This window comes from Anguilla anguilla, chromosome 4, assembly GCF_013347855.1.
Source record: "Anguilla anguilla isolate fAngAng1 chromosome 4, fAngAng1.pri, whole genome shotgun sequence".
Classification (NCBI taxonomy): domain Eukaryota; kingdom Metazoa; phylum Chordata; class Actinopteri; order Anguilliformes; family Anguillidae; genus Anguilla; species Anguilla anguilla.
In genome coordinates, this window is record NC_049204.1 from 18,249,937 (window position 1) to 18,264,163 (window position 14,227).

General features: G+C 42.2%; 1 protein-coding gene across 16 annotated transcripts in view; it reads right to left on the reverse strand.

Moving 5' to 3' along the window:
* The window catches only part of ptprma (protein tyrosine phosphatase receptor type Ma), a 206,478-nt gene that overhangs the window by 46,187 nt on the left and 146,064 nt on the right, over positions 1-14,227 (reverse strand). For 7 of the 16 annotated variants that reach the window (XM_035415358.1, XM_035415351.1, XM_035415355.1 and 4 more), the window contains one exon: positions 13,763-13,792. The exons of the other annotated variants lie outside the window; for them this stretch is intronic. In XM_035415358.1, the coding sequence (XP_035271249.1) occupies positions 13,763-13,792 (30 nt within the window). The remainder of the gene's footprint in view (positions 1-13,762; positions 13,793-14,227) is intronic. 16 annotated transcript variants of the gene reach the window in all.

Sequence of the window (14,227 nt, forward strand, 5' to 3'; positions counted from 1 at the left end):
GTGTCGCAGAAAAATGAAAACCCTCCGCTTACGCGCCGAATATCGTCCGTATCATTGTGGATGTTTCTTTTAATCTTGCAACGCGGAATGTAATTTTCGCCAGGCAGATAGCAGCTTGAGCACATATCCACCTCTAACTGGTGCGCTGGCGGCCTGAGGGAGACAGCGGAGGGAATAATTGCGTCTCTCTCCGTCTTCACAATGGAGAGCGGCGCTACTCCGCCGAAGCGGAGTGTGACCCCGGAATGCATCTGAATACGCTTTGTGCTAATGGACAGCTATAAGCTAATGAAGCTCTCCTGCCGCCGTCTTTCCCCGATCAATCTTGTTTATTCAATTTCGCAGCGCTCCTGTTCCATATGGCGCTGGGCCCCCGCTGCTTTCAAACAGTCATTTGCACTGAAGACCCAACAGGAAGCTAATAGTTTAACTGTTAGTCCAATTTGCTTGACAAAAGTGACATTTAATGCGCACCGTCATATCGCGTGTAATCTGCAATTTGCCAGGAGAAGACGAAAGCGCGCTCGTTTCCGCGTCTCCCGTCTTGCGGCGCGAGGGAAGACGAAGGCGGCTGCGAGGATGATTGAGGACTCTGTTCTGAGCTGTAATCGGGGATCGCCAAGGTGTTCCGCAGCTGCAATTTGCTGTTTTTCGCTGGGTCCCTCTCTTTCCCCCCGGCGTTTTATTCCTCAGGTTTTTAATGCCAGCAGCTAATCTGGGATGTCAAGTTAATGATCTGGAAAACACCAATCCAGTTATTTATGTTCGTGAGACTGCGGCACGCAGCGGGACGGGGCTGCTGGCTTTCCTGGTGCTACATTAAAGATTAACTAGCATGCCACCCGCGTCCCGGTGCGCGGGAGGGAGAGCCGGGATGGAGGAACGGGCACGTCCAAGTGGTGGCAGGAAGCCCACCCTGAACTGGGTGAGGGGGGGGGGGGGGGTAATGCTACCAGCCTGTGAGTACATCAGGCATGGAACAATGATCCAACATCAGTGAATCCGAGACTGGGCCAGCACCTGTACGTTCTGGGTACACAGCATTTTGTTAATTAGACTGTAGTGGCAAAGGGGCCAGATGAAGATGAACGTGATGCAGGTCTACCTGCTAAATGAGAGTGTTGTTTGTAAAGGGAAATAAAATGAGGTTTTTACAGACCCAAAAAAATTAACCATTGCTAGTAAATTTTTTTAAACATTTAAAAAAATTAAATGAAATAAATAGAAATAAAAAAAGAGAACAAGGAATGAAAGACACTCAGGGAGCCCGTTTTGTTTCCTGTGCACTTCTAGGCTTCTAAAGGCTTCCTGTGCTTCGAGGGCAAAGCAAACTGCCACCAAAACGAAAACATAAACCTGTATGCAGACAATACCTTCAGTCCTCGAAAAGCTCATGCCAGAACCCAAGGTTTCCTTTCAAAAGCAGCTCATACTCACACACATACTCCACATTGTGTTAGAATGCTAAAAGCACACACAAACAAGAGATTCAACAGGATTCGTAGTTAATGTACCTTCAGCTACCACATTGTAGACTGAACAGAATTGTTCTGTACAAATACTTCTGCCATCCTCATCTAATTAAAGAATTTTGCTTGTAGCTCACAATGCTTGTAATATTAGATTAATATATATCAGACCTGAGTCAAAAAATAATTTCAAATATTTCATCGCCATTCAAATACATTTATTTCCATTATTTATGTGGAAATGCATTCAAATTATTTTTTTAAATTCGGTTTATTTGTAAATGATTTACGGCAGATTTTCATTTATTTCAACCCATTCAAATGAGAAATATTTTAAGAAAGATATCTGAAATATTGAATTATGTTCAGGTAATTTTAAACTACTTCCAGGAATTTAAACCATTCTTGTCCAAAAGATATAAGAAAACACCAAATTTCATTAAAATGTTATTTCAGATATTTTTATCCCCAACCTTGGGCAGGGAGATTGGGACTGGTATTCGGAAAAGGTTTAAGTATCAATGTATGCGTGTCTGATTACAGAGATGAAGCATTACCTATGATAATATTGCATTCAAACTATGTGTATATGTATATATATATATATATATATATAGGATTGAAGAGCTTATCTCAGGAGAAAACATTTATTTTTCAAAAGCACTTCCATTTTCAAAGCCTAGTGCAAAGCTTGGGGCTTGGCATCCAGGTAGAGTTCCTGTCTCTTTCATTTGTCAGCCATTGTACTTTGGCCACCTTGTCAATGTTTGCAGCATCCACCTGGGAGCAGGGCCGATTGAAACCCATCCCCAAACCGCTGCAAGGATTTGACAAAGCACAACCAGCCTATTTCCTTGCAAATGCCAGGAGTCAATCCGTCTTTAGGGTGTGACGAGGGATCGAGCGCAAGGAAAATGGAAAAGTAGATGTGAAAGTGTTCTTCTGAGCCTCCCAATCAAAATGTGCCGTTGAGGATGGGAGGCGAGCCATGACTGTCTGAGTGATCGATGTGCCGCTGAATGCAAGGGGAGAGCATGGGTGCACGAGGGAAGCGGCCATCTTGTTTAAGAGGTTAATGCGGACATATAGGACTAAAATCACAAGGAGAGAAAATAAAGAGGGCTATAGGCATAACAATAACCTACAGAATACCACTGCACAGCCTTCCCCCTTCGTTCACTATACAAAAAAGCAACAAAATTCTGAATTATAAAAGAAAATGTTGCGTTAACAAGTTGTAATTCTGAAATGGCAAATTGTTTTACATTGAAATTAACTTTTGAAAGCTTCTCATGCATCGAGAGCTTTAAAACTTCCACTGTAATTACCATTAAACAGAGCCACTAGGCATGTACTCATGATATCCTGCTCCCCGCTCATCTTCTTCCTAAAGGCAGCACTAATCAGATCACTGTTGACTGTCAAACAAATTCAAGCTACGGCATAAAAACAAGCCCGTTTTACGCGTCGTTGCAGCAGCGTGTTTGTTTGCGGGTGGAAATGCTGCTCAACGCACCGCGAAGCTCAGCGCCACGGAATGAGTTAACGCCAGGGACGAGCACGACGAGTGACCAGGCCGAGGGGCGGGGGGGCTTTGCGACGGGGCTTTCTTCGTTACGGGCGTGCCCGATACTGGAAGCTGCATCCGCGTGAGTCAGGCGTGCCGGGCATCTGAAGGAGGCCAAATGACGTGCGCTCCCCTTGTGTGCTTTTTCAGGCGGGGCGAGTGCCTCCTTCCTCCAGACGTCCGGCTGCGGGCGGTCATACGGCAGACGGCCGGGTCAGCGCGGCCAACCTTTCGTTCAACTCGTCACGTGTCCTCGCTTACGCAGTGCCAGCGTTTCCACCGGAAATTACTCGTGTTTTTAACGGATGCGTCCATGTTCTTTTTCAAGATTTATTTCCATGAGGCATCGCAACAGCCAAACAGAGTTTGCATTTTAGAAGAATAACCTTTAGAATAATAGCAAATGCTCATGGGATTCTGGCCTCAGACTCACGGTCAAATTATAAGCACATAACTTGGATGCAGGTCCTAAATTCAGAAATGTGGCTTTTTAAAATAATTTTTTCCTGTCCCCCTTCTTGCATGAAATGCAAATGAAAGCAATTTGTGTACAGCTTAAACTACCCAAGAGCTCGATCCTATCCCGTGCCTTCACCTACAGACTGGAATGTATATCCATCGTACATGCACACCTATTTTGGTTAAGAACAGCTGTTTGGGGGAAAAAAACTGAGTTTAACCTGACCCAGGAGAATGAAGTCAGCTTGAAAAGTTCTCTATGGAAGGGTCTCTCTCTCACTCTCTCTCTTTCTCCCTCCCTCTCTCCCTCCCTGCAAAAGCGCATAAATAAGAGCTGGAGCCTGGTGTCATGCTACTGGAAGCCATGATGGCACAAACCTCCGGAGAGAGAGACAGGCTTATGTACCCTCCAGCCAGGCACTCTGTCCAGACTGCCACCGCATAAACCCATTTTATCTATCATTTATAGATATAAATCTTGATGTTTTGCAGGAGATCTGACACAAAATGGAGGCCAGGGCTGGTCTGGACACTTTGCAAGCCTGAGATTAGGGGGAAGCATTTCCATTTTTAAAAGCTGGGGGAAAAAGCATGCAGTGTTTGACCTTTGAGGATGATGGCTACACAGGGTAGTTATTCAGGCTTAATGCATTAAAAGTGCCGTTTTGTGACAAATGAGAAAAAACAGGCCAGGTTTACTTCTTTATCGGTCCTAAAGCTTTTTGCCATGCATCGCAAGAACCAGAATCTGGGTCAAAAACCTGGAATAAAATATTTTTGGTTGAATAACAGTTCATGCGTTTTAAATAAGCAGTTACCCCAATAAGTCTTGTTCCACTGCCAACATGCATCTAGTAATTGTTTTAAATGCATCTTGTCTTAGCACCACTGAATAATTTCAGTTATTACATTCCACTGTCCTGTCATATGTACTGTATACAATAATACATCACATAATACGGTTCTCTAATATTAATCCAGGGAAAGCACATTGTAATGGATGATGGAGCCAAATAACCTTTTGCTGTGTGCATAAATTTTGAATATAGCATTTTGCATACGACTGAGTGCATTAGAACGACTGCTGTAAATCGGCCTGGAAAAGGATCGACTGCAAATAAAAATAATACATGAAGAACGGAAGAGCTTTTATAAATATCTGCAATTCAGAAAGAATCAATTCAACTCAATGTTGTAATCTCTCGACATTCATTAAAATGGGAGTTGAAAATTATGTATTCATAAAAAACCCTTGACAGCACTCAGCCAGGTGAGGTCAACATCTGCACTTGGATCAGCTTACTATTAGCAGCAATGTGAGTGGACCTTTGACAGGAGGAGGGGGGCCACATTTGGACTTTTTCCAAAATGAACAGATCAGACCCTCAGCCCAGTTCGTGTTTTGACTGCAACGGGCACTGGTCGAACTCACATACCCTCCACATTCTAATGGACCTACCAGACTTTCATTCAAATTTATTAATTCACGTCTGTGCATTCGGCCAGGGAGCCTTCCAGCCCTGTCAGACATAACCCTGTGTTCTTTTTAATGATGCCCAGTACCAGCTTATAGTTCCTACCACATCAATGAAACTTTGGCTCCAACTTTCACCAAGGACCACTGTCCTTACCACTGTTGCCCTTGCCTTGCTATTGTGGCCTGGCCCAGAATGTCTATTAAGAGCATTGAGACAGTGCTCCTTTGCGAAATTGTTATGCAAACAGAATTTAATTCAGCAGAAAATTATTATTTACACATTACAAAACACATTCTATTATTTAAGATTGTACTTGGAAAGGGAAGTGAATCACTACACTGAGAGCAACTGTTCCTTTAAAAAGCATATGAAAAGCGTTCTAATGGGCTGATGGTCTGTCACATCTTTACACCACCTAAACCTTTTTTCAGAAGTGTTATCAGCTTGCTTGAGAATTTTTTACTCCTGTTTCATCAATGTATTCCCCAATTTGGATTACACAGTTGAAAACAATCAGCATTCTAATTATATAAAAAACACTATAATAGCTATGAAAAACCCTGTAATAATGCGAGAACCCTGAAATGATATGCAGGTGATTGTCCTTTATTGTGCATTTATAAAAAGTGCACACAATCAAAGAAACTTGTGCAGACACACATGCACATACATAACAATCTAGCCACTGGCAGAGTAATTAAGTCCATTATATAAGTGCACCATGTAGGGGTCTGCTCAGTGCATTCATAAATGGTTATAATTAAGCAAACAGATCTGCTTCAAATGAACTGTGCTGGTTAGGGACTGTTTACACCCAAGGGCAGCATTATACAGTGTACGCTCTTTGTCTCCCAAATCGAGAAAGCCAGTAGGTTTATTCTTAACCATGAATGCTAATTCCAGCTAGCAAATCAAACCAGCACAGTAGAGAGGATCCAAAAAGACCCCTCTCAACCATGGCTTCAAAACAGGCTGGGTACACTGTACTGCTCTATCTGTAAATGCAACATATTGTCTATAAATATTTCATTTTGCTTATAAAACATCTATAATCACCCATACGCTCACCAAAAAGCATCTCAGAATCCATGCATATCAAATGACATGAGTGAAAACAAAGCATGTTTAGTGGACTTAATCAATTTTCTCAAAACCCTGCCAGTACCCTGTCAGTCAAGCCCAATGTAGCTGATGGTATCACATATGGAACATCCAGTGATATGGGTCTAGACTTTAAGTTAGTCCTCCAAGGAGCAATGACCCTCGCTTTTCCATGTCAGATGGAGTCCACATCATCATCTCTCTCCAGCTAAAAATGTGAACTAAACTCTTTCATCATAGCCTGCTGAGGCAGTCAGGAAAAGCCATCACCGAGGCTTTAGGAAGATTTTCAGCATGGCACTTCACACTGACAAAGGCCTTCTTTTTGCTGGAGGTGCAAAAAAACTTCCCCCGCGGTTTCGCCGAATCTCCACGAAAATCAAATGATCTCGTCTATATACAGTGCAGCATGATCCTGCACCTTTGCATAATTAAGAGTCTGAAGAAACCGTTGCCTATACTTAAGGCTGCGATTTTCTCATGGAGGTCACAGACTGTGAAACGAAGAGTTGCCAGCGAAATCGCAAAAATTCAGACTACCACACAAAGAAAGGAGGAGGAGGAGAAAACAGATGATGCTCATTTCAATTTGACTGTACTGACAAGAAAATACATGAAAATGGGTTTGCGTCATTTAGTGAGAGGGACCGCTGTGAAAACAGCCTTGCGCGCGACTGCTGAGACGGTGAGATTTTTTTTTGTGTCTTTCTTTTTTGTTTTGAATCCACCATACGGACAAGCCAAAGCTTCCATTTGCCTGAGCAATGCAGAGGGAAAGCCCAGGGGGAGCAGAGCAGCAAACACTCCTCCTGGAGACTGAAGTTCTCTGCATACACAGGGAATTGAAAGCAAATGTGATGAATTTCGGTTCAGTCCCACGTTCAACGTTCCTAAAAAGTACAATTGAAAAGCAAGTCGGAAACAAACACCACGAGAGTGCTTCGCATAAGAATAAGGCGAAAGAAACCGAATCAAATAAGGCGAGAAATCAAAACTGAAAAAAGTGACTCTCTTACGGCAAAGACCAAAAAACATGGGCGCATTGCAAAAAAAAAAAAAAAAAAAAAAAAAAAAAAAAAAAAAAAAAAAACACCAGAGGGTTTATGCACTGAAAATGTCAGACAACCGTGTACCGAAAAACTATCAGGAGAGATCCCTTAAAAACATCGGTGTTATTCTTCAGATCAACGTTGAAAAAACACAGTCCTTGGATTGGTGTCTAAAGCAATCCCATGAATGAAATAAAGTGCCCTGACATCACGGCATTTGGTTGAATCTGACAAGTCCTTTCCTGACTTTAATAGCTCCGAGATGTTTACCTCTCAGTCTGACAGCAAAGTGTAGACTCGAAGAGTGCTTCTCTCTGCTTACAAAGATGCCTTTACAGATGACAGATGTTCAGTCAAATATAACCATTGCTCTTGGATTGAAGCAATCAGCTCGCTGAAGGCAGATTGATTATTTTGTGAAAAAACTGAAACACCAAAACACAAAAAATAGAGTACTCTGCTTCATGTTTGAGGGAAACTGTGATACTACTGCAGCAGGTTGTAAGCTAGCCCAACTCCCCAGCCAATGCTAAATGTTAGGTACTGAAGCTCAATAGTTAATCATTTTAAATATTTCTGTACTGATGAAACATTGTTTTCCAATTAGTTGTTGAATACCACAAAAGAATCAATATTACTGTAAGAGTTAAAAAAATCAATTCAAACTCATTTTCCCCCCCACAAGACACCTTTGGTCCATAACAGTAATGAGTCGGTGTAGAATAATTAATGTGTAAATAAAGTGACAGGTCAATGCCGTGTGTGATCTTTGATATTCTATTACAGTAAGGACTAGGTATTACCACCTCCCCATACTTAATGTACTACAAAATGTGGTGCATATTCAATTTCTCCAGGAAAGGCGAGCAAGTGAATGGCTCGTAATTGGTTTGGCTGAGGTTTAACCCTAAAAGCAGTATTCATACACCGGGTGCAGAAGAGGAAATGGAAATCTATCCCGAACAGGCAAACAGACCGCTGTGGCTGACTTGCTAAAGCGCCCATAACGCAGAAAGCAGCAGAGAGTGGTCAGGTTGAAATCGATGCGAAAGCGTATTAAAGTAATCGATGCACCCCAAAACCGGTCAATTTCATCGGGCGGCTTTTGGAATTCCGCGTCCCGTCAACCTGCTCAAATTGAAATCGCTCATTACCGTAATTTAGCAGCTCGGAATGAGCCAGCGGCAGATGCAAAAAGCGCGAAAAAGAGAAGTGCTAATTACACACATGACATTTAAACTGAAGGGTGTTTAGCGCGGGCGATGCGTCCTTTAATCCCAGTAAACGGGAGCTCTCTGTGACCCTTGTTTTCAACAGCCAGGCGCCCCTGACCCGGCCCGGCGGTGCGCGGCTTTCATTAGTCCGAGGTGATCCATGCAAAAGGAAGCCCGAACAAACGCTCCCTGACCCCCTGCTCTGCAGCGAGCCATGTTCAGGGTCAGCTGCTGAAGTGGACGCTAGCTGCGGTAGCGCATGCCTTCCTGCATCTGGGCAACTGGGGGCTACTCTGAGGAATTACACGTTTAGAGCGACTGATTCAGTGATGCAGTTGAATGTTTTCTGCTTCTTTTGTGCACTAGTGGAACTATGGCCATGTTGCACTGGCTGACATTTTCTGCCACGCTAAGGATACAATATTCCCAATTAAAATAACATTAGCAAAAGATATCCGCAGAGTTGTTAAGTGTTATTGGACCGTTCTGAAATATGGTTATGAGATATTTCTACACAGCAGGCCCACAGTTCACACAACACTGTAATTACATGCTCTGAGGCTCTTTCATCGAAGAAATATCAAACCATGTGCTGTTTAGGTACTGCAACACTAAAGCACAAGAGTCACCACATTTCCGCGCTGTACTTACTAAAGGAACTAAGCGGACTTATCAACTGCTTCCATTAAAGTGCAATGCGGCCAGTGTTTATGAAACTTAAAATGGAAAATAAGCTGACTGCTCAACTTTGGATGAGGCCAAAGAAGGTGCAGCACCGTAGGTCTAAATGGCTCCAAAATGAAATTCTGTACTACGTCCAAATCGGTACATCACCTAGCCTCAGCACTGCACTTGTTAGTGTGTGAAGATGTTATCACCCTTTTTCAACATTAGCGCAGGTGAGAGCTAGTGCAAACAATCAAAATGTCGAAAATGCTTCCAATCTTAAATTCTGCGAGTATTACATATGCGCGGCTCTTTGATAAATGCCAGTGCCAACTAAGAGGACATCATTTATTTAGAGACGGTAAAGAGACGTGCGTACTTTACACCTGTGCTTTGCCGTGAGCTCTGCGCGCGTTCATTCATAATCAGTTAAGATGGCCCCACCACACTTCATGAATTCCATGTCCTCTGGCAGGCGGCACGCGCTGCTAACTGCAGTAAATTCTCTTGATCTTCCTTCCACAGCTGCCGCAGCCACCCTTAATTAGACTGCCTCCTAATTACAGTGCGATACTTAGCAAAGCAGGCAAAATGAAATATTGTGGAAAAATATGGTCACGCTTCGCTCAGCTGCTTGGGAATCTGGTGCTCCACCACCCCGCCTGCTTTTGCACCAGCGGTCATTATCCTGTAAACAGAGCCGCGGAGAAGGCGATTTCCCTGACAACGACCTGCCACGCTAGCGAAAGGCGACTGCGCGTCTCCCCCCTACACCAACACTCTACTAAGCCGAGCGAAATTGTCTTTTCCTCTTGCTTCCTCCTCCTCCTCCTCCTCTTCTTCAAAATGCAGAGCTTGTCAGTGAGACAAATGCACGTCCCTTGTTGCAATTAATTTGATTCTTGTTCTGCATGAGCCTTGCTTGTAGGATTTAATTAAGGCCTTCACGCACTCGGCACACTCTGTTAAAAGCCCAGAGTTAAATGGGCCTGTCTTTTTTTCCCCCCTGGAAGCGCTGGAAAATGATGAAGTTTATGACTTGTGTTGGAGAGGAGAGGCTCAGAAACAGGCTTCAGCGAAGGCTTCGGACCGCGCCCATCTCTCATCGAGGCAGTTACTCCTCTCTTGTTTTATCGAGATGTTTTATGTTCCCTTTTACAGGTCCACCTAAAGCCGCATGTGAAATTGATGAGGAGCTCAGACAGCATCACCGGTTTCCAGTTGGCAGGGAAGGGTGGTGTACCAGATCTCAACAGAGTGGGGGAAATCTTATCTTTCAGCCATACATTTCGGTTCATCAGCTTTTTTGTTATTGAAGTGCTATTGTTGACTGAGACGGTCTCAACATATTTTGTACATTGGGCTATGAGGACCAGACGATTACGGTGCGATAATATCTTTAAAAACCATTATGAAAGTACACAAAGGTACAACCTTTCACAAATACTATAAAACACCACACCTCTCACAAATTGGTTCAAAACAGTAGGTTAGTATGTCTTCATGCTAGTACAAATAGGCCTGGTTACAGGTGACCTAATGACCAGCTAAGAAACCTGGTATGATCTGGTCTGTCATTCCAAAAATATCCGAAACAATCTTCCTAAACTTTACAGAATCTTTGTTAGCCATCAGAAAACAGAATTGTACTCCTGAGCCAATCAGAGAGAAGAACAGGGACCACTTGTGCTTCCAAGTTACGAAAACACCATGACAGAAAAGGGATAGTCGAAATTTTCTGCATTCACTATTCAGACAAAACTGTTGAACTTTTCAATAATAATAATAATAATAATAATAATAATAATAATAATAATAATAATAATAAATCCTTCAAAGCAATGGCAAATTTACAGGGCTCATTTACATATACTCAAGCGGATGCATGCCTACAATAACCTTTTAAGATGTATAGCTCAATGAATCTATATTCTTGCAGGAATAGAAACGTAAGGTGACATCCAGGATGAAATCCCCATTCAAATTAAATTCACGGAGTGCTCTAGTGTTTGCATAACACGACTGAAGTGTGATACGTTTTTCAAACAACGTGAAGGTGAATACGAAGGAAGATAAAGTGTCTGAGGTCCATAATGCTGCCAGTGTCTTGCCTCTGTAGGCTTACAGGGGAGTTATAAAACAGCATATCAGCCTTGCAAGTCCCGACGGTCTTGAAAACAAGTTGAACAGTCCTCAAGAATTGCCAACGCAGACATCAGGTATTGTTGGGTTGGTGTGTGAAGGCCTTTACTGCTTGGAAAATTCAGTTCGCTGTCTTTAATTGCATGAGACAGAGGCTCTCCTCCCTCCAGAGCACCCCTCCCCCCACACCTACACTCCACTTTTCTCACCGTCTCCGGCTAGATCAAAGATGCACATTCAATATGTCATTAAACCACTCACCACACAAGTAACAGCTCAATTTGCGAGAGCGCGAATGAAGTTAAGCATGAACTCGAGGAGCATCGGCCTTTGAGAGTCAAGCTGCGTAATCTTGGGCAATTTACCACATTACTTCTTAAATGATGATCCTCGGTGTGTCTGAATGCTCAGCACTGGTGCCCTTGACAAAGTTTAGGGGACAACCCAGCAGGAGAGGAAGTGTACAGAGGCATCAAATGATTTTTTGCAAAAATGCTAACACAAGCATTCATTACAAAACTCTGTCCCCAAAATTGGGAACATCTAATATCATTGTGATGTCAAAGAAAGACTATCCTTCTACCCATTGACAGTTCAAAATAACGTCTGTCTGTCTGTCTGTCTGCCTGTCAGTCAGTCAGTCAGACTGTCAGTCACCGACTGACTGCTGCCCCAGAAACAAACAGGAGCTGAAGATGGCTGCAGTACAGGCCTGGCAGAGCATCACAGCTAAAGTTACCCAGTGTCTGGTGATTGGGTCACAGACTTCAGCCAGTCATCGAATTCAAAGGGTTTGCAACCAAGAACTAAATAAGACAACTTTATTTCAGAGTATGTTAACTTGTCCAATTACTTTTGCTCCCCTAAAAATGGGGGGACTATGTGTAAAAAGGGCTATAATCCCTACATATCTTACCCAATATGGTTGTAAAGACACTCAAATTAAAGCTGACAGTCTGCACTTCAACATAAAATGCATTGTTTTATTTCAAATAAATTTCGAACTCAGAGAACAGAGACAAAACAAAAATTGTGTCACTGTCCCAATACTATTGCATTTAACTGTACATATATTTATAAACACACACACACACACACAAGGCGTGCGCACACGCACACACACACACACACACACATAGACAATGCTTGGTCCACATACGTTTTACTTATATCTTGCAATGTCTCATCGCCTCTGTACTGTATATATCATGGTTTCCCCTTTCCTACAGGAGACTTTAAAAACACAACCAGCTTTAAGGAACATTCTCTATGTTACCCATGAAAACTATGAAATATAATGTAAACAGAATGTATAAACATGTATAGAAAATTCACACACAGGCCCATTTGCTTTAAAGAATTGCAGCCTGGTAGCATGGTTAGATCATATTACCATTTCACCAAAGTGACAATTGAACACATATTAAAGTACAAATACCTAAATTACAGTTGCAGCACATTCACTCATGGCTTTTTTCTACCTTGTTGTTTTTTTTCCCCCATTCCTGCTACTGTACATTCCACAACTAAAATATACAGCAATACTGAAGCAAATGGAGGCAGTGATAAATAAACAAAATCAACAAGATAAAGCTCTTCTCTCTTTTAGTGCAACACATACAGAGGAATATAATATCATATCCCGGTTTAAGACAGAGCTGTCTGTTCCGCTTTAGAGAGTCTGATAACAGGCTTCTCTTAGCGGTCTCGTATGGCATATAGATGGGGATTCACATGCTGTTGACGTGACCATGCAAAAAATAGCTAGTCTAAAAAAAACTGAAAGAAAAGTGGAAAAACATGAGGCCTTAGAGGTGAACACACACCGCTACACACGAGAACAAGGACAAAGCAATGGAAAAGGGCGTGGTTGGATGGAATTAAGGGGTAGCAAAGGAGTAGGAATTATATATATTCTCTCTCATGCCAGCACTGTTTGATACTCTAGAATGGTTGAGGAAGGGGTTAACTATATTTCTATTCCCACCGATCATCGATGTCACAAATGTGCAGATTTTCTATTGCTCTTAAAAATTAAGCAAGTAGAAAAAGTTGACATTTATTTTTCTAATGTCTACATACTTAAAAAGACGGGGACAGGGTTATCCATTTAGCTCAATATTAGTTCACAATTAAAGTTCCTTTAAAACCAAAGCAAGATCGTTTTTATAAAACAAATAACATTATTGTATTTTATGCTACAGATACAGTAAAGCAGTGGAGGTAAACATTTTTTTTCAGACTTCCAAAGATTGTATCCCTCATGGATTTTCTTTACTTAGAAAACATAATACAGTTTTAATATGTTACTTTGGAGTCAAAATGGTTATGTAATTCAAAAGTACTGAAAAATTAAATTGAATATTCTTTAAAGCATGCAGGTACATTGCTTCCTCGTGATGTCACACAGAAACACTAGGATGCTGGTCTGATGCTTGCAGAAATTAAAAGTCAAGGAACCCATTTTATTGGAACTTTGTTGGCTGGTACCTGTCTCCGACTAGCACCTCTAAACAGAATTTCTAGCTCAGGTTGAAAAGGGAAGAAGTCACTGGTTTCATGCATGAAAAGGCGTGGCAGGAAGCATGGCACTAACGTTCACAAAGTGGTTACTTACAGGTAGTAAGTGTAGGAGTGATAGGTTCTTCTGCCAAGTGGGGTGGTGGTAGGATTTAAGCAGTGGTAGGGGGAAAATGGGATGAAAGGAAAGAAAAGTAAAATATTAATGTTTGAAAATATAAATGAACAAAAAACCAGATATGGTGGCATAAGTGAAGGTTACTTGTGATCGTGAGGGCAAGGTGATTGCTGGGAGTATGTCATGCGTGGGGGCCACAAAGTCTACACATTCAACTATTGGGAGGTGTTACACTGCGAGCAAGGTCTGCAGGCTAGATTTGTGTTGCAAGAAAGAATTGTGGGTAAAGTGTCACAGCAAAGGTCAGGATCAGTTCAGACAAACGGGGCGTCACATTGGATATATAAAGAACAGGAGAGAAAAGGCTATGCAGCAGTGTTAGAAAGCGTTGATTAGAGGAAACACAGAGAAAGGGGTTCTTGGTGAACACATTAACATAATTTA